Source organism: Cimex lectularius, unplaced genomic scaffold (assembly GCF_000648675.2).
Source record: "Cimex lectularius strain Harlan isolate CLEC.00 unplaced genomic scaffold, Clec_2.1 scaffold42, whole genome shotgun sequence".
Classification (NCBI taxonomy): domain Eukaryota; kingdom Metazoa; phylum Arthropoda; class Insecta; order Hemiptera; family Cimicidae; genus Cimex; species Cimex lectularius.
This window is the reverse complement of record NW_019392754.1, coordinates 3,063,057-3,084,690: the sequence shown is the minus strand read 5'-3', so window position 1 is coordinate 3,084,690 and position 21,634 is coordinate 3,063,057. Positions and strand designations below refer to the sequence as shown.

General features: G+C 35.4%; 1 protein-coding gene across 6 annotated transcripts in view; it reads left to right on the top strand.

Moving 5' to 3' along the window:
• LOC106668280 (iroquois-class homeodomain protein IRX-4) overlaps positions 1-21,634 on the top strand; it is a 94,343-nt gene that overhangs the window by 2,049 nt on the left and 70,660 nt on the right. The window contains exon 1 of one of the 6 annotated variants that reach the window (XM_014396883.2): positions 9,424-9,648. The exons of 2 other annotated variants lie outside the window; for them this stretch is intronic. In XM_014396883.2, the coding sequence (XP_014252369.1) occupies positions 9,610-9,648 (39 nt within the window). In that variant the 5' untranslated portion in view covers positions 9,424-9,609. Of the gene's footprint in view, positions 1-9,423; positions 9,649-21,634 lie in introns of those variants that run through there. 3 more of the 6 variants (XM_014396884.2, XM_024227292.1, XM_014396886.2) reach the window with 3 other exon arrangements.

Genomic DNA, 21,634 nt, shown 5'->3' with positions numbered 1-21,634 from the left:
ACTTTTGGATGCTTTTCGTTAAATAAACATTTGCATATTTATCTGTCAATTATCGATCAAAGCTCGATAGATAGTAACATACTGATAATATTAGATTACAACGTAGAAAGACCCAATTTCAACGTAGTAATTATAGATTTATGTTTATCTTGTCATTCAATATGGCAGGGGCAAGGAGGTCTCAAGGCCCATTATCATTTGAAGGTACATGGAGTGTTCTCGGGATGTGAAAGTGTAAATATAGCTTGGACAGTACAGTTATCCTTTTTAAAAAGATAGTTCCTGGTCACAGTAAGTTGTTTACAAAAATCCGGATTTCGAGCTTTTCGCACATCATCAGGTTGAAGGAGTTCTAGAACCTTAGTAGAACTCCTTCAACCTGATGATGAGCTAAAAGCTCGAAATCCGGATCGTTGCGAACAACTTACAATGAGTAGGAAATATCTTTTTAAAAGGATTGAGTTTGAACCATGTCATAGTAGAAACAAAAGGCGTCATTTTTTTATACCATTCGAGGATGGCCTGTCCCCTTTTTTTATCACCTTGAGTTTTATAATTTTTACGAAAGGAAGGGTGCACCTTTCAAACTTTATGTTTTTCTATTGTGAAATTACTGATTGTAACGGAAATAGCATCCTGGCGATTTTAACAGTATGTAACCGAAAATGATTAATCAGATCCGTTTGACGTTTTCTTTACATGTCTCACCATGTATGGATATGACAAAATATGACATCGGATAAGGTTCGTGTTATCATAAGGGACCATCTGTTGGCAAGCATTGTACCCACCTGCTTTTCTTTTTCTGACTTTATATGCGAGTTTCTCTTGTTTCTTGTGGTGCTGGAATGCTTGCAGAGATTTCTCGCTTAAAAATCAAAATAGTTTTATATGCTTTCGGCAGCTTCTAGAAGGGTCGCTTGCAACCCCACTTGATGATGATCGTTCACCCTAGTCTTGAGTTCTACAACCACGTCTCTCGACATGAATTGCAAAAGTGAGGATGGATTGAAAGCTTGGTGTGGAATTTTTGGCAGTAGAATTGGATCAGTTCGTTCAAAAAAGGGCTGTGGAGGTCGTTGCGGATAGTGAGGTTAGTTTAGTCCCGCAGCAAAAAGCTTTGACAATTTATCCGAAGAGTTCTGGAAGGATTGGATGCGTGTGTTATTGGACGGTTTTGTCCAAAGAGATCTTAATAATTTCTTTAATCAGATTTCCGTCCTAAAATTCGTTAGTTGTTCAAGCCCTTCGAAATCTTGTGTGGGGATTCTAGGTCTTTTTAGATATAGTTGCTAGGTATCTGGCTTAAGTGGATGTCGGTATCTCCTTGTATGGGCACATTTTTCCTCAGTACACTTTTTTCATCAGTCTTTGAACAACTCAAGGTATTCTTGGATGTTGTAGTTTGTCAGGATAAGATTCTTATTAGAAATGTGTAGAGATTAGTGACCGTTAATCGATAGTTATTCAGATATCGTGAGATGCGGTCGGGTGTGATGTAGGTTTCAGAAAAACATTTTCTTTATCGTACCAACGTTTCGATCTTTTATTGAGATCATCTTCAGGGCTCAAAGTGTTTGTCTTCTGTGTAATTGTGCCATCCTTGTGTGTCGTGTTGAGAGTGCACTCTTATTGCAAGGAATGGCACAATTACACAAAAGACAAACACTTTGAGCCCTGAAGATGATCTCAATAAAGATTGAAACGTTGGTACGATAAAGAAAATGTTTTTCTGAAACCTACATCACACCAGACCGCATCTCACGATATCTGAATAACTATTCTTATTAGAACTCAAGACAGGCAGGATGGTACCATACTCCGTTGTTGGACGCCGGCTTGAATTAGTCTATGTGAGTATATGTTGCCGGATCACACACTTGGTCGTTATTAATTTAAAAAAAATTGTTAGATTAATAATGGAATTTTTAAGTCCTTGTTCATTGATTGTATTGGCCTTATTTCTTTTCACATAGCAAGAGACAAAATCTAATGAAATGAGTGATTTGATCTGGGGAGGATGAAAGCGTTCAAAAATTCCAGGGGCGACGGCGGAATCGAACCCACGGCCGCTTGGTCTACGAGCCGCTAGTTTCATACGCTAACCTCTCGGCTGTCACGGGCACCATAGTAAATTTTTTTACGAGGGTTCGCAACAGCAGAGGTCATATACCTCAGGGTGCCGGTGTTTTCGAAAAAAGCCCATTTTAAGTATGTCCGGTTCGAATCCAAGGCCGCTGGATTCGAACCCGGGACCTTTACGCGATGAGCGCCGTATCAACGCTTAAACCGTTGCGGCCACCGACACCCCATATAGATGAATTATTAAAAAATTAAGTTAATTACACTACAAAAACGCCTTGTGAACGAAATTACTGATACCGAAGGCATTGCAAATGTTTCAGAATGGTCCTGGGCACGGTCTCAGCAAGGAGAATCGCGGAGGGCTTTCGGAATCACGAAAACTACCAGCGACTACAAAAATAAAATAACACTCCAGCAAATAAATTCATGACTGTGTTGTGTCGCATTGAACCGATGGTCGCTTGAAGAAATTTGACTAACGTGGCGTTCTTTTCTGCAATCAGTGGTTATATTGGTGCAATTTGGTCAATTGGACTGCAATCAATCAAGAGACAATTCTCACATCTAGTTTCGACAAGCCAACGTATTACGATGCAGTCGGGAGAAAGAAAAGAATCAGAATTTTCTGAGGATGACAGTTTCATTTTGGGAAGATTTCTACTTGATTTCGTGTATGAATGGAATTAGGAACTGATTCCGTTGGGTGCTGAAATGACTTAGTTGTCGACCTGTCTGTACATCGGTGTACATGCGTACATACATGTGCAGATGTGAGCTTATATAATAAGTAATCAACTCTGTTACATTCAAGCCATTATAAAAACTAAATAGGAACAGTATTATCACAATGACCATGCGAAACAAACAACAAAAAATCACGGACCTAATCCATCAATGACCACTTTTGTCTAAATCCAACAAAGCTTTGACGAACTTATAAAAAGAACTTGAACCAGAAACGAATAATCACACAAATCCACTACTGAAGAAGGCGAAAAGGCGAACCTTCCATACCGATTTAGATGGCACAGGAAAAAATTAAGAATGTTGGACGACCAAACAAGTGGATTTGTTTAATAGAGAGAAAGGTTATGTTTAACTCGTTGTTTTTCACCAGAAGAATGTTTTTCTTTCTGTGTTTCCACTTAAGAGTTTTGTTTTATTAGTCTTAAACTTGCGAAGATGAGATGACCTAAACGTCAGATCACACAAAACCACTACTGAGGAAGGCCAAGTCGAACCTTTCAGACCGATTTAGGTGGCACAGGAAAAAGACAAGAATGTTGAGGATGACCAAACAGGGGGATTTGTTTAATAAATGGAAAGATTTTTGTTTTACAAGTCTTACCCTTGCGAAGATGCAATGTTCAGATCCAGTGAGCCGCCTTTCACTCCTTTTGTCATTTTCACGCGTGAGAGCGTTAGCTACTGAGAGAAAGCTTATGCTCCATACAACTTGAACAACTGATTTGACCTGTTCAATACTCAAAGGAGAGGACACGACAGCGTCCTCTAAGGTGAGATGATAGATGGATGTTCTAGTCGGGGTGCGTATACCGCACTTTTCAAGAGCTATTGATATCCATCGTTCTGCTTAAAGCACACCGTAAGTCCTCATTCATCAAGGAACTTGATCGGTAGGCACAGTTTCAGTAGTTCAGTAGGAACTTGACCCAAAGCACTTCCTCCTGCAGGCAAGTGTAGCACCACAGTTAGTTAATACGTGTGTTGTGGCCTCCTCTGCTTCTTTACAGAATCTGCACGTGAGGTCTAGGGTTATACCATTCTTCTTTAAATGTCCCTTTAATTTGCAGGGTCCTGTTAAGAATCCTGCTTCCTTTGATACATTCTATTACTTCTTTCTTGGATTGTGTCCAATGAGTGAGTTCCATTGTTCCCTCATTTTCTTTTTATCCCTCTGTCTGAGGTACTCATTGATAGTGTAAGTTCTTTTGCCACAGAAGGGAAATAGAAAGGTTGTTTTTAACTCATTGTTTTTCACCAGTAGAATGTTTTTCTTTCTGTGGTTCAACATATGAATTTTGTTTTACAAGTCTTAACCTTGAGATGATGTGATGACCTCAGTTCAGTCCTTTTTGTTATTTTCAAGTGTGAGAGCGTTACTAGAGTTAACCTACGATATATAAAAAGTAGAAAAGTATTTTAAAGTAAACACAAACACACAGTCGTGGTTCCTAGGTAATAAGCTGTACAAGGTTGGAGGACGGAGGGGCGTAGGAGGCGGGTTAAGAGGGCTGAATTGTTTACAGTAGCAGTTTATTAGGGCGTGTGTTGACTGTTGAACAATATTGTTCTCTCCTCCGGCGAGGGTTGGAGTGTGACAAAGGCAATCTTGAGTGAGAGAGAGGGGGGAATCAATACCATCTTCGAGTGTCCCCTCGCGCACCCCCGTCCACCCCTTTTCATCCCTACCGACCCAAACAATTATCCGTCGGGGGAGACAAATTTTCAACCTTTTCCTCGGTGGGAAAGCCTTTTCATTCGGTTATTCCAGAGCGCTCGGGATCCTTACTTTACGGCGGCTCTCGCTCCGCGACGGGGGAGTGAGAGAGGTTTGTGTGAATTGAATTTGTATCTTTTTCCCTTGGCTTCTTTTTTCCTCTTTTTTTATTAAGCGGTTTACACCAGGGACAAATCTCTTTTTTTTCTTTTTCTTCTCTCTTTGAACTACCGCTATCGGTGGAATTTCGACGATATATGCGACAATGTTTACGTAAATTTGTCAAATTTTAACTTCTCCTAATAAATTAATACATCCATAAAATTCTACTATTTTGATCTACGAAATGGCAAAGAAATTTTTATCGAAGATTTGTTCAATCTCATCAAAATAGATTTTCTTCTTTCCCAGTCCTAAAATGCTTACTTGTGATGGAAAAGAACTCCTTTTCATGTTAAGCATCGCAATAAAGTGATTTCACTTGCACTTCGCAGGGGAAAAAATGAAAAAAAAAAATAACAACTTTATAACAAATTCACTAATTTCGTGGTCCGCTTGACCAATTAATACATCACAATTAATTGAAAAATGGCAAAAAGGAGGGAAAATTCAAAAGGTGGGGTTGAGATGGAAAGTTAGTGTCCGAGTGGATCGAGGTCACGATAGCTCAGGTGGTAGAGCAGCGGCGTATCTAGCCGAAGATCATGGGTTCGAATCCCGCTCGTGCCATTGACTTTTTTATCTCAACTAAAAACCTTAATTATTTATAACAAATTATTTTCAACCACCGACCTTGGTAAAGTTTTGGTAAAATTGGTCAAAGGTCAACCTTGGACATTTCTCACCCTAAACGAAGCCCAAAGAAGGCTTATTGACTTCTTCTACCTCCTCTAATTGGAGGTATTTTCCTTCATGTTGGGTACTCTTATTCAATAATAAATAAATAATATTTTTCATGAGAAAAAGTTGCCAAATAAAATATGAGAAACGCTGGTACTCAATACGATAAAGTCTCGAGGTCTCGGGCCATCGTCTTTTAAGACAAGGCAGATTCTCATTTGGCAGTAGGATTAGGATTGATTCGAAACCTTGGTGATTAACTTTTGGAAGCGGGATGGGATAAGTTTGTCGACAAAAGGAATATTGTTGAATGTTCCACCCCGCATATCGGTAACCCTCAGGGATCAAGTGTCCTGATGGGTCTTGCAATTTTTATGAAGTTTTGTATCGGTCGATTAAATAAATAAAAAGTTTCGTTGATCCTGTAACTACGCTTAGGTTTATACCCCTATTTTGGACCAAAGTTTAGTAGTTTCTTTTAGAATGTTCGGTGGTACCTAGGAGTCCAAGTCCATATGTCCAGATGGAAATTAAAAACGATCAAAATGTCTTCAGTACCGTGGTCGATTAGTGTAGTAAAGATCGTTGGTGATTTGAGAATTCTGATTAGGCTAGATTGTTTGGTAACCCAATGGTGCAGGTCTATGATGGACGTCATCCTAACCTTGGTCTTGTAAATGCCTCAAAGTTTCATGAATTGGTTGGTTTGAGAAGTAGAAAGGATCACCGGCTTTGGGCTGAAATGTTTACATTCGGTATTGGGTAGATTGCTTGGTAGTACCACAATTCAAGTTGATATGTGCTGGTAAATCATATAATCATCTTGTTAACGTATTAAAATTGTGATTATTTAGATACAAAGAAAGAAACCCGTCACTTTCTCGAGTTTTAACCAGATAGGGTCTGACGTTTAAGTTTAAACTCTTGTTCTGAGCCAAAGTTTTAATTAATTCCGGTCCACTCGTATAGTGGTGCCTCCAAAGTATTACAGAGAAGGTTTAGACTAAAAAGATAGAACGGATCGAGAGTTTGTATGAACTTTTGGAGGCGAGATTGGATCAGTTGAAAAAAAGGAATGTTCAGGCCGTTGGTAATAAGGAAGACTGACCTCTACCTGCGCGTAAGGTCTATATGTCCAAAGCGTGATAATGCCTTGTTTTAAAGTTGTGTTTGGACATTTAAAACCGATTTCCGTTCTAAAAGACTAGTGGTTGTTTCATGTCTTCTATTAAGTCGTTCTCTTTAAGTCTTGTATGGGATGCCACGTCAGTCTTCTGTCTAGGTATAGTCCATAATATCTGACTAGAGTGGAAATCGAAAGGTTGATGTTCAGCGGATGGCAAGTATCTACATTGTGCGTAATTTCCTCATTCAGTCTTATCGTACAATTTTGGCAGCTTTCTTTCATCCACTTATGTTTTCCTTGGATGTTAGAGATTTCAGACTAGAAGAAAGAACTATCTGTGTAGGTATTGATGATGTTTGGATATGTAAGAAGCTATCAGTATTCTAATGCAAAGTATGGGACCAAGAACTCGTCCTTGTGAAACGTTGTATTGTTTTGTCCTGAATCCCTAGCCATTAATCGTTAATCTTTACTAGCATATACTCACACATCTAAATATCTTAAAACCGAACAAAAGAAAAATGCAAAAACACCAAAGATAAATGTAAACTATTTAATAAACAAGGGGATTTTACTCTCAAGGTGGTTTAAATATAAAAAAGAAGCGCTTCCGCCCTTGCTAGTTGTACGATGAATATAAATAATATAATTAATTGCGGTGTGACTGTGAAATCAGCGCTGATAAACTTCTGGCGGCAGTTATCAACGTACAGATAATGAGCAGAAAATCAGTCCGTCCATTGGAAATGACTTAAATATTATATAACGCTTTCAAGTAAAGAATAATATGAAAAAATGAAAAGTTTGAAAATGAAATAGTAAAGTAAAGAAAATTAATAAAAATAATATAGCAAAGAAAAATAGTAAAGTAGAGAAAAATTATGTAAAAAAATTAAAATAAAGAAAATTAATAAACATAATAAATTGGAATAAAACGGGGAGTCGAAATGGAAGTTGTGGCATGGGCGATCGAAGTCACGATAGCTCAAGTGGTATAGAAGCGGCGTATTTAGCCGAAAGTCGTGGGTTCGAATCCCGCCCGTGACACAAATTTTTCATTTCGAAAAAACTGTGTATAATTAATTGACTAATAAAGCAAAGAAAATAGTTAAGTAAAGAAAAATAGAAAATTAAAAGAAAATAGTAAAGGAAAGAAAAATAAGTAAAAACTATAAAGAAACAAAAAAAGTAAAATAAAGGAAAAGACTTGTTAAAAAAAGAATAAAGTAAAAAAAATAGTAAATTGAAGAGAAGTATTAAAGAAAAGTCAAATAATGAAGTAAAGATATATAAAATCAATTATTATGCAGCATGCAATTTCAATAATTACGAATGATAAGTAATATATATAAATATATGTATGAATAATATATAACAATATATAAATAAAAGCAAATCTTATGTAAAATATAAAAAAAATCTGTTTAACGGAAAAGAAACATTAACAATCTCCTATCAATTCGGGTTGAGATTTGAATTATATGCTAAAGCTTGTTAATTAATTCAGGCCCAAAATGGTCAGGAATATTATGAACATGTTTTCCTAATTCTGATACGACCAAAAACTGTTGATAAGATATGACACTCCCAAAGAATACGTGATTTTTGATAAAGGTTTCGTTCTCATTTGTGAAGGAAGAGTATTTTTTCAAACTGGCAAAATTCAGTCGGATTTTACGATAAATTTAGAGAAGAGCTCGCTGAATGCTACGCGGTTGGGCAATATTGTGCTGCATATAGTTTTCGCTGTTCTACTTACTTAAAGAAAAATAACTGAACGGGGGAGAAAAAACGTGAATTAAGTAATGAAAATTTCTTACTGCATAGGATACAGAATGGATCGAAAACACAAGTTAGATGATGAAGATCCTATCCCCTACTATGAAAGCGAGAGAGCACTGTGGAAAAAACTATAATAACAAAATTTTCCATGCCAAATGCATTTGTAACTTCAGCCCTAACGGTTATGGTAATGATGCTTTATGGTAAGGAGTCTCGCACTCCTTTGTATTGAACAATGTTAAGTTGGTGGTAATAAACTTACGCTATAATTTTTTCTGTATAACAGGAGAGAGTTTCTTGGGTTAATGCAAGAATCGTGAATACTTCCTATAACTGAGGTGTGCTGCACCCCATCTGGCGAAATGTGTTCACATTGGTCACCAGGTGAGAGGAGGGTTAACAACGGAAGAGTAGTCTAAATGATGCTAGAGTTTGGAATAGTCTTTCCATGAGAGATTGTTAGAAATGTTTTATGGATTTTGAGTTTGAAGAAAATCTGGCTAATTTTTTAGTGAATTTATTTATATTTTTCATGTTGTTATGAAAGATTGTATACAGATAGATGATTTCCTTTATAGTAGGAATGGGTTTAAGGTGGAGCGATTTGAAATTTATTCTATTTAGTATGATAATCTTAATTCGTGTTCAGGGGTGTAGTAATTGATAATAATATGTATAGTGCGGGCAGAGACGGGAAAGGGGGTGTAAAACAAAAGGGGGATGGGGAGAAGTAAGGGAGCGGGGTAGTGGAGTAGTGCAGGGCGAGTGTGTCTCTGTGTGAGTGCGTGTCGGGCCGTCTGCGTGCCTGCGTGTGCGGGCCATGTCCCGGGTTTGTGTTAACAGGCTTCGGGACAGGGTGTCAACTGTGTCTCGGGGTCTTGTAATTTGTCCTGGGGGTGGGAGACGGCGGGGGGTGGCCGGGGGCCGAGGGGGTGCCATTGATCTGCCACTTTCTACGACGCGGATTGGCCCGGGGGCGGGGCGGGGGGCCGTCTCACGCAGGCCCCGACTAAAAAGAAGCCCCTGTCCCGGAGAGGGGAAAAAAGCGGTGGGGGCCACCCCGAAACACCCTCGTCCGCCTTTTTGGACGAAGTGGGGGGCGGGCGAGGTGGGGGCCCCTCTCTGGTGGGGGGCCACTCCACGAGCACCAGCTCTAGGAAAAATCACTTTTTTCGCTGGAGCCCACACCTGCAGTCGGTGTGATTTTTGACGCGAAGGAGCTTCTCTCCGATCTCAGTGCCTGTGTATATTGTGTCTTGTGTCGAGAGACAATGTATCATGTGGAACTATACCAGTGATCCCGCTTCGTCACGCTATGGCACACTTCCCTCCGCCACTTTCGCCTAATAACCAGGTATTTTTTCAGTTTTAATCAACTATTAATTAACAGAACTCATCATCGTTTTCCCAACATCCTTTCACACATCTGAAAAAATAAACCTACACCAAGTAAAAAAACAACAACACAAAATAACATCCATTACAACAGAAAAATTAACTACTTTAAAAGATAGTTCTTACTAATAGTTTGTTGTTTCCAAATTACCTGATTTCAAGCATTAAAACGATCATCATCAGTTTGAAGGAGTTACAAACACATTTCCCGACATGAATTGTAAGAGTACTTTTGACTGTTGTAATTCAAATCGAGAGACGTGTTTCAAACTCCTTCAAACTGATGATGAGCGTTTAATGCTTGAAATCAAAATCGTAGAAAAAAAACTGAGTGTAAGGACAATCTTTTAAAGCAAATGAACAATTGAACAACATACACTCCTCACCTTTATCATTTCTACAGAAAAAATATGTGCAAGTAAGACAGAACAGAACAAATTAAACGACTTGTCAATTCGATAAACGCAATCTTTCAACAAAAATACGCGCCGTCGACAAAATTTTGTAATAGTGTAAAACTACGTTGAACTATTGTTCATTCTTGAATTTCTCAAACGTAAAATAACACTTGCATCAGCCGATAAACGGTAATTTTGAAAAGGCGGAAAGTAACCGGCTTCGGATCATAAAAAATCATATGTTTACTGTGTTTTTGGTTTGTTAAAATCGCTCTTGACTCGCACCAAAGAAATTGTGTTTGAACGAAAACCTAATATGATAGAAATATTTTAATAATGACCGTGCTTTTCATGTTAATGTAACCCGGAATCGTGTTATTTAATTATTGAAATCATGTCTTATGACAATGTCGTAAAATGAAAACGACTTTATGACGTCGATCCGTGAAATTCCATGTGTTCCATCTGTAAAAGAAAAATCCGTGTCTTCGGCCCGAGATCTTTGAAATCTATGAACACGCTTGAATTTTATACCAATTTATAAAAAATTTGAATGTTCATTTTAATCGTTGTTGACGAAGCAAAATTTTCGGTGGAATGGAATTGACAACACATCGGTGCCATGTGAGCGATCAGCTGACCGGCCAACCTTCCAGGGGGTGTTTTCTAGCCTTTTGGGCCCACGTGCTGTTTGAAATTGTACAGACTCGACGATTCTTAAAACTTGTAAACTTGATTGAAATGTATTTGTAATAGGTTAATTTCCACGTTCGTACGCTTCGATGATGTTCGAAAACAAAATATTTCGTCATGAGAATTTTTTCTGTTTTTCTAAACAAGCTGAACCCTTTGATTCGGAATAGTCCCGCCCTTAAAATTTATTTAGAAAATACACTAACCCGATATACAAAAATTAAGAAAAATCTTGTTCCTCAGACGTCTTTACGTGCAATGTTAAGGTTGTCACACTAATACAAACTTTAGGCTGTCTTTACTATAATATTTTACTAAATTTTTGATTCTCTGTCTTTGGTTTTTAAGAAAAATCCTTTGAGACGGTATAGTGAATATTTTCAAAATAAATTACCGTTCGAGTTTGGTAATTTCTCAGGTAGCAACCCACAAAACCCCATACGTATATGAAATGTCATTATGGTAAAATATTCATCATATAAATATTCATCGAATGCCTAACCGTCCTGGGGGCAAAAATGGATAGGTCAAAAACACAGCTTTCCAAAATTGCTACTTTGAAGTTTAGACCGTTAGAAATTTCAGTTTTGTAGTAACTAGGTTTATTCTCCTGTCTTATGGGAAGGTGTCCTTATGGACATTATCAATTATGCAGACTGTCAGGACTAAGGACACTGGAATATGCACTCATTTTGCTAAAATTTGACCAATCCAGTAACTCGTGAGTGCAGAATTGCCTCAAATTCTCAACTTACATAATTCCTAATTTTTTTGGCAAAAATATCTTTAAACTTAATTTCAGTAGATGTTTCATTTATGTGTCTTTAAGACATGGTTTTTTTCATCCCTGTTTGTATGATATCGAGCCATGTTAAATCTTTTGCTTAAGTCGTTTCTGATCAGCTTATTTTTGCTGTTTTTTGTCAGATGCTTTTATGCATCTTCAGTGATCTGTTTGTTTTTGTCTAATAATCCTTTTTGAACAGGCCGAAACCACAAATTTTCCACATCAATCATGGATCAATCTTAACGATCTCCGCCGGATTTGAACAAATTGTTTAAAAAATTATATTCACTCGAATTTTCCTACTTTCAATCAAATAATAAAATTTAATATTTGTTTGAACAAAATCGAGATTTACGAGGGGTTACGGGCAAAATAAACAAGCCTGTTTTAACAGCCTCTTCCCCTTTCTTCTCGAGTGGCCCGGGGAGAAGAAATTGAGTATGTCCGTTGAAAAAGATCTGAGGCGCCCCCATTAGGGCCGTTCCGTTCCCCTAAATCACACTGAAGAAGACGTTATCAAACAAAGGGAAGACAGAGGCTACACTTTTTTCCGCGGCCTCCCGCCGGCCAATCTGTCAACCTGGCCCCCTCTTTAAAATGTCCTCGGTTCAAACAGAACTTTTGATACAGAATACGATAATGTACTGGATCTAGGTCTGATTGAAAAATTCAATTATCTGCCAAGCTTTCGACCCATTTTAAGGTCATCAGGGCAAAACAATCTTCAGATGTCTTCATTAATCATTCATTAAAAACTTAATTATGTCAATTTGTAGACGTCTTTAAGATAGTTTTGTTCTGATGATGACTTTACACAAGGCCGAAAGCTTGGCAGATAAACAAATTTATTTTTTTCATACAGGCCATACCGAAATCACGAATATTAAACTAATGGTAATACTTTAAGCAGAACTTTGAAAATAGTTCAATCAGCTAATAGTAACATTTCCAAATATTATTTGTATGATTCGTGGGTCCTCTTGGTTACGAAGATCTATTACGTTTTGAGCCCCAAAATTATTCATTTTGCCCAATCAGCAGCTTAAGTTTAATTTTACTTAAAGTACTATGTGTCTACTTTAAAATGATCTGTTTTCTTCTTCAAAAAGGTGAAAATTAATTATTAAGTTGTTGTGAGATGTCCTCTTGTCGTCTACCGGAAGACGAAATTGTAGTTTAGCCCTTCCCGATCATTTCGGCCTGCCTAATCTCGGGTCAGGCGCGTTCCGATGTCTCAACATCTTCAGAGGCGCTATTGTATATAATGTGTGGTGTTGGAGGTCATGAAGTGCAGTCTGGTGTGCAAAGCGAACTCTCAACACGACACACAAGAATAACACATCTACACGGAAAACAAACACTTTGAGCCCTGAAGATGATCTCAATAAAGATCGAAACGTTGGCATGAAAAATATCACGTTTTTTAAAACCTACGTCCCACCTGACCGCACCTCACGATCTCCAATTAATCGTTGTATATAATTATATATAAAAAGAAAAAAAAGAGCCTCTGTAGATGTTGAAAAGGCGAAAAGTTTCTGAGTGACCAAAATAGTCTCAAATATAAATTAATAATTTAGGCTGTATTAAATGACACCGTGCAATAAAAAATTTGGTCAAGTACTAAATTCTGAGAATATTGAAGAAAAAAAATTGTTCAATTTATCTTACCTACTATTTCAATATATTATCTTACCGTTTTATCATTTTAGGAGAGATTTTAAGCTAAATGATGAGGATTTTTTTTATTATTAATTTATTACACAGGCTTGTAGGTGCTGAAGGATTTGTTGTTCTCTCATTCGCCAACTGCCGTTGGGCCGGTTAATCGTCCGATTATATTATTAATAACAACACGTTGGAAATATTTTATTATTTTACGCCTTTTTCCGGCCGAGGGCTGGCAGTAAAAATAACAATTCGCCTCCTAGCGTGATGTCGAATGCTAATCGAGCACATGAGCCACCTTGTTTTCTATAGTCTAGTTAACATTATAGCCATGACGATGAATTTCTCATTCTGTCGCTAATTAAAGGACCTCGGCAAACCCTGGGCTATCGGTGCTATTGTTTCCCCGGTCGATTACGCCCGGCTAGCCCGATTGCTATTTAATCTCGGCTTCAGAAAAAAAAAGAAGGGAAAAACGAAAAATCGACCCGTTGAAAAAGTCCCTTGGACTTTCAAATTCATGCAGGATATTATTATAATGGATATTATAAATATTGTAGAAAAATTGCTTAAATGTACGTGTAAAAATGTCTTTTAATCCCGAATGACCGTTAATAATAAAAATGCTCCTGGTTACAACGCTAGGCATTTATTTCCCAAAATATTTAATTGTTAAGAATTTCCGGAACATAATTTATAAATGTGTGGTGATTAGTGACCGTTAGTCGATGATTGTTCGGAAATCGTGAGATGCGGTCTGGTGTGATGTAGGTTTCAGAAAAACATTTTCATTATCGTGCCAACGTTTCGATCTTTATTGAGCCTTGAAGAAGATCTCTGAAAAAATGTTTTTCTGAAACCTACATCACACCAGATCGCATCTCACGATTTCTAAATAAACATTTTTTCTAAAAGTAAAATTTACTTGTTTTTAGCAAGTTTTAAACTAGAGTTTAATATAGTTCAAACTCATTTCTAGCATACATGAAACTTAATTAGTAAAAATACTTGTAACTTGAAACTCTGGCTTTCTCTCGTTTAAACGTATGTCCAGTTCCAAACATGATTTTTCTTAAGTTGAAACCTATTTGTACAATGATTTAAACTCGGATATATTTTGATTTAAGCATTTTTCAAGCATGCATAAACTCGAGCTCCTTAAGCATCCTCCTAGCATCGCTGCATGATTTAAATTCGGGGGTTTTTGCAGTTGAAACACGCACCAGCTTGAAACTAAGGTTTTAGTAAGCTTGAACCTGTTTTCTTATAAATGTGTGGTGATTAGTAACCGTTAGTCGATGATTGTTCGGAAATCGTGAGATGCGATCTGGTGGGATGTAGGTTTCAGAAAAACATTTTCATTATCGTGCCAACGTTTCGATCTTTATTGAGATCATCTGCAGGGCCTGGGATTTACAAGCATTGTTTAAATTTAACAAATACATGTAGGATTTGGAAAAAATTGAATTTATACAATGCAAAAAATATTTTTTTTATATTCAAAGTATTTCTACTCACTAACAACAACAAACACTTTGATTGAATATAAAAAAAAATATTTTTTGCATTGTATAAATTCAATTTTTTCCAAATCCTACATGTATTTGTTAAATTTAAACAATGTTTGAAGATCCCAGGCCCTGAAGATGATCTCAATAAAGATCGAAACGTTGGCACGATAATGAAAATGTTTTTCTGAAACCTACATCACACCAGATCGCATCTCACGATTTCCGAACAATAATTTATAAACATGTTTACTGTTTATGTTATTTGTTTATTATTGATGTTCACAAAATATAATTTATATATATAACACTCGACATTTTGACTTGAACGTATAACAGTATCTATCATAACAATGTTGACTAATAGAATCGGTGTAAAACTAAAGATTATTTTCTTCCATTATTATTTTTATGCAATAGTTCACACGAAAAGGTTTGATTTGGACAGAAATTGCCCATCTCTATAAATGCTTTAACGACTACCGTTCGGTTGATATCTCTTGTCGGACTTAAGGCTTACGTTGTTTTATTTTATGGAGTGCAGTTACTGTGAAATCGCCGCACACATAAACGAGTCCTTACAATTTTTGTCAGAAAAATGTTGTGTTTGTGACCGTTAGCCAATGATTATTTGGAGATCGTGAGATGCGGTCTGGTGTGACATAGGTTTTAGAAAAAACATTTTCTTTATCGTGCCAACGTTTCGATCTTTGTTGAGACACAGAAAACAAACACTTTGAGCCCTGAAGATGATCTGAATAAATATCGAAACGTTGGCACGATGAAGAAAATGTTTTTTCTAAAACCTACGTCAAACCAGACCGCATCTTACGATGTCCAAATAATTTTTGTCAAAAACATGAACTTTCCAAATAAAATAATAGTTTCTTTAGTAATACGTAACTAAATGTAAATACATCTTTAGGCACACGTTAACTACAAGAACCGAGTGCATTGTTGTAGGTAAAAACCAATTTTACTTATCCTTAAAACACAGTTAATATTTGATTTTATTGCTCTATTTCAGTAATTTATATTTATATTTTTAAACTAATATTATTATTTTTAGAGCATCTTACTTGTAATTCAATTAATCCCTAATGGTTTAGATCGACGCATAAAACAGACAGAAAGCTTGTATAAATTTTATTTACGAAAAAAATCGAAAAAAACTTCATGAGCAGGAAAATGTAGTTAGTTCATTATATAGTTTGAATTTTGAAATTCGGCCGAGCGGTTTCGGTGTACAAAACGTATTTGCCACGATTGCGGGTCTGTGTTCGAATCCCGGCAGAGCCAATGATCTTTTAATGGATTATCGTATAAAACATGTATTGTAAAAGAGTTTGACACGTCAGGAACTTCCAACTTGTTCATTTAGAATTTTTGTTTTTTAAATAACTATAACCTAGTATCACACTAGAAAATATTTAACTATAATAAACTCGAAATAGTACTATGTAAGTAATATAAATATATTAATAATTTATTGTGAGATGTCCTTCTGTGATCTGCCGTAAGAAGAAGCTGTATTTGTAAAAACGTTAGTCAACCTGAATTTCAAATTTTGGATATGCAGAAAACATGAACAGAATTTAAACTAGAATTAAGTTTAAAAGAAGAATACCTAAATTTAAACTGCCGAAAGTGTGAGTTTTAAGCTAGAAATACGGCTAAAATTCAAAAATCACGGTTATTAAACTAGAAATTTTGTCTGCAGCACACCTGACTTTCAAGCTAGAAAATTATTTAAACGTTCTTAAACCTGATTTTCAATTATGATAGAAATATGTTTGAAATAAAAATAAACCCGAGTTCAAATGATACTAAAAATGACTATGACTCAAAGTTAGAAAACCCGAGTTTCTAGCTAGAAATATGTAACTTAAGAAATTCCTCGGAATTTTTTGAAACATGTTTAAGCTTAAGAAAAAGCCAGTTCCAAGTTGCAAATATGTTTAAGCTCAATGTGTTTTATCTTCAGAAAACTAAATTTCCTAAATTTTACTTTCAGAAAAAAACGAGTTTCGAACTGAAATTATGTTTAAACTTAGGAAAATTCGAGTTTTAAGGTAGAAACATGTGTAAGCTTAAGAAAACTCCAGTTTCAAGTGGAAATATGTTGAAACTCCAGGAAGCCCGAATTTTAAGCCGTTCAACTTCTAAAATTCAGAAAGCTTAGGTGTTAAGGTAGAGTTGGGTTTTATCTTCAGAAAACTAAATTTCCAGCTTGAAAAAGTTTAAACTTCTGTAAACCTGAGTTTCAATCCTGTTATATTTGAACTAACTTTAACCCAAGTTTAAAACAGAGGATCAGTGTTTAGATATAGAACGTATAATGTAAGTAGGTAAATTGTAATTATGTGACCAAAAATAATCAATTTTTGCATTTTGTTACTGTTCTGTAGAGTCCTGATGAAGGTGAAACAGAAAGGTTAAAATTTTGGCAATTCGGAAATATAAACTTCTGCAGATTCGAGTTTGAAACTTGGGTGAAAAATGTTTAAGTTTAAATCATTCTAGAAATATGATGAAACATCAGATAGGCCGAGTTTCAAGCTGGAAATTCAAATAGTTTTACATTAAGAAAATACGGGTTTAAAATAATGTTGGAAATATATTTTAACTTAAGATAGCTCGTGTTTGAAACTAGAAATTTAACTTTAGAACGCCTGAGTTTCAAGCTAGATGTATTTTGTTAATATCAGAAAATCCGAGTTTAAACCAGGCTAGAAATTCGTTTGAACTTCGGGAGTTTTGGTTTGAGAAAGATTTAATCAAAAATGAACCCGAGTTTAAATTATTAGGAATATGTTTAAACTTCAGATAAGCCGAGTTTCAAGCTAGAAATACAGTTTGTTTTATATTCGGAATATGGGAGTTTTAAATCACGTTAGAAATATTTTCAACATGAGATAGCTAGAATTTCAAGTTTTCTGTTTAAACTTTAGAAAATCCGAGTTTCAAGTAGAAATATTTTTAAATTGTAAACACGAAAAAAAAAATTAGCTAGAAATATATCTAGACTTCAAAACGTTCGAGTTACTATCATGCTAGAAATATTTTTAAATTTTAGATAACCCTTGTTGAGAGCTAGAAATATGGTTAAACTATAGTGAACCCGAGTTAATATAATGCTAAAAATATGTTTAAGCTTTAGAGGAACTAAGTTTACGAGTCACTTCCTCCTCATTTCAAAAAATTATCTGATTATTCCCGAACACTGAAGTTCTACTTGAAGATATTTAAAAAAAGATAAGTTAAAATCAACTATTGTGTGTTATTTGTTGTAAAAAGTAAAAACGTTATATAAGTTATATTAATATTAAAATTAAAGGTTTAAATATTAAATTTGTTTTTAAATAATTGAGTAGGTTAATATTTAACCACTGCATTAACGTTAAATAAATTGTTTATTTATTTGCATTCAATACAGGCCAACGGTTAATGATAAATTATCGAGCTATTGGGTTGTCCGGAAAATAATGCAGGATTTTAAGTTTTCATTAAAAAAAATCTATATAAAATATTCTGTTTACGTTTACAGGATTACTCATTTGTATGAATGTCAACACTTATTAATCCTCTTCCAAATGATATTGTTTGTTTACCTCTGTAGCATTCCGCTACTTGGAAATAATTCAGTCATCCTTATAATGTCAAAGCGAGAATTTCGTACGATTTTCTTTTACGAGTTTAAACTCGGCCGAAGCGGAGCCCAAACGGCTAGAAACATTAACCAAGTCTGGGGCGAGGGTTGTGTTAATGAGTGCACTGTGCAAAGGTGGTTTAAAAAATTTCGGGAGGGAGATTTCAGCCTTGAAGATGAAGAAGGTCGTGGAAGGCCTTCCTCTCTTAATGATGATGTTCTGCGATCAGTGGTGGAAGAAAACCCCAAAACAACTGTTCGAGAACTTGCAGAGCAACTCAAAGTCAGTAAAACGACCGTCGCTGACCACCTCAAGGCGATTGGAAAAGTGAAAAAACTCGAAAATTGGGTTCCACACTCATTAAACGATCGCCAAAAAAATCAGCGCTTTGATGTTTGTGCATCACTTCTTTGTCGAAACAAAAATGACCCATTTCTGGCCAGAATTGTTACATGTGACGAAAAGTGGATTCTCTACGATAACACTAGACGTTCTGGACAGTGGCTCGACAAAGGAGAAGCTCCAATACATTTTCCAAAGCCCCCAACTCATCAAAAAAAGGTAATGGTTACGGTATGGTGGGCTTCATTTGGTTTAATACACTACAGCTTCTTAAATCCTGGCGAAACCATCAATGCTGAATCATACTGTAACCAAATTAATACCATGCATCAGAAATTGGCAGTAATGAAGCCCTCTTTGGTCAATCGGAAAGGGCCCATTTTGTTGCATGACAACGCTCGACCACATGTGTCACGTGTAACGTCACAAAAATTATTGGAGCTTGGCTATGAAACTTTGCCTCACCCACCCTACTCTCCGGACCTCTCGCCTACTGACTACCATTTTTTTAGACACCTGGACCACTACTTACAACACATAATATTCAAAAATCAAACGGAACTGGAAAATGCATTTATTGACTTTATCAATTCTAAAAATTCTGAATTCTACTCAGACGGAATTAATAAGTTACCAACACGTTGGGAGAAATGTATTGAGAGTATGGGAAATTATTTTGATTAAAGAACATTGCTTTAAAGTAACTAGTTTCTTTTTTTTTGTTTAATACCAAAATCCTGCATTATTTTCCGGACAACCCAATAATTAGAAAACAATAAAGGCAAATTAGTTAACAGCATTGTCTTGTTTTAAATGTTAATTGACGACGTGTTTGCTCGGATAAATTAATTGGAAAACACTGTTTGCGGTCCTGTCATTTCCAGGTCGATTCCAGGCCCACTTTAAATATTGCATATCCGTTTTATCCGATTCGGCGGACGTTGATTGAAGTAACTTGCGTTTGTCAAATCCCAGCAACAGAACCGATAGAAATTCTAGAATCGTAACGCATTCGCAACCTATTTAAAATTGCCTTTCTAATCGGGGAAAAAAATCGATGATTGTTTATTGCAAATTATAATAATTGGAAATTATCTTTGGCTTTTAAAATTGAAGAAAATATTTAATGGCGGATTTTTATCGATTCGGCCATCATAGTTTACCTTGCTTTTCAAAAATTTTATTTATTTATTCTTACAAATGAGAGAAAATCTATACGGATTTGATGATCAAACTTTCGATTTTCAATAAGATCGACAAATTTTACAAAAGTAATAAAATAAGGTAAATATATTATTTCTCTAATTCAAACGGGTGGATTCTTCACAGGCGTTCAAATTCCCAGCTCCTCTCTCAATACACCCAAGTTAGCTTAAGTACGTCTTGTGGTAATGTCACAAGTAAAGCTCGAGAATATCGTCAATGAATTTGATGATGAAGCATTTAATTTATGGCTAGTTAGATCGATTATATTTTCATTTTGATTTATTCAGGCATTGTCACGGTTATTTGAATAGGAGATTTATTATTGTTTTTTAGAAATACGCGTATGTATTGATATTAAAGACTGATAAGTAGCGGAAATATTTTGAAGCTCTTGAAATTGTCTTACTTTTTGCTAGAAATATGTCCAAACCTCAGCAAACTCGAATTTAAAAGATGCTATATAAATTTTTACGCTTAAATCATTCTAGGAGTATATCTACAATTCTAATAGTACGAGTTTCAAGATAGAAGTAGAAATTCACAAAATCCGAGCTTAAAATCATGCTAGAGGTACGTGTAAACTTCAGGAAACTAGAGTTTTAGAAATTTAAAAAATAGAACTAAACGTTCTCTAGTTTAAATCACGGTAGAAATATGTTGGAAGTTCAGACAAGCTAAACTATCACTTGGTTTAAACTTAAGAAAACCCGAGTTTCAAGCTAGAAATATGTTTCAATTTAAGAAAAACTGAGTTTCAAAGTAGAAATGTTTTTAAAATGTTTAAACTGTAAAACATCTGAGTTTAATTAATGCTAGAAATACGATTAAACTTCAGGAGACTGGAATTTATAAATTGGTAGATAAATATTCAAACTAAAATAAACCCCAGTTTAACTATGCTAGGAATATGTTTAAATTGTAAATAGTACGAGTTTCAAACTAGAAATTCGTTTGAACTTAAGGTAATCCGTGTTTAAAATCAGGCTAGAAATATGTTTCAACTTAATAAAAAAAGCGAAAAGTTTACATTTCAACTGTAAAATATCAGAGTTTAATTTATGCTGGAAATATGTTTAAACTTCTAGATACTCGAGTTCATAAATTTCTAGATAAATATTTAAGCTAAAATAAATCCCAGTTTATATCATGCTAGAAATATCTTTAAACTTTTCAGATAGGCCGAGTTTCAAGCTGGAAATATAGTTTTAAATTCAAAGACTGCTAGTTTAAAATCATACTAGAAATATGTTTCAACTGAAGAAATCTAAAGCTGGAAGTTAGAAACAGGTTCAAGCTTTTTAAAACTTTAGTTTCAAGCTGGTGCGTGTTTCAAGTAGGATTTGGAAAAAATTGAATTTATACAATGCAAAAAATATTTTTTTTATATTCAATCAAAGTGTTTGTTGTTGTTAGTGAGTAGAAATATTTTGATTGAATATAAAAAAAAATATTTTTTGCATTGTGTAAATTCAATTTTTTCCAAATCCTTCATGTATTTGTTAAATTTAAACAATGCTTGTAAATCCCAGGCCCTGAAGATGATCTCAATAAAGATCGAAACGTTGGCACGATAATGAAAATGTTTTTCTGAAACCTACATCACACCAGATCGCATCTCACGATTTCCGAACAATCATCGACTAACGATCACTAATCACCACACATTTATAAGAAACCAGGTTCAAGCTTACTA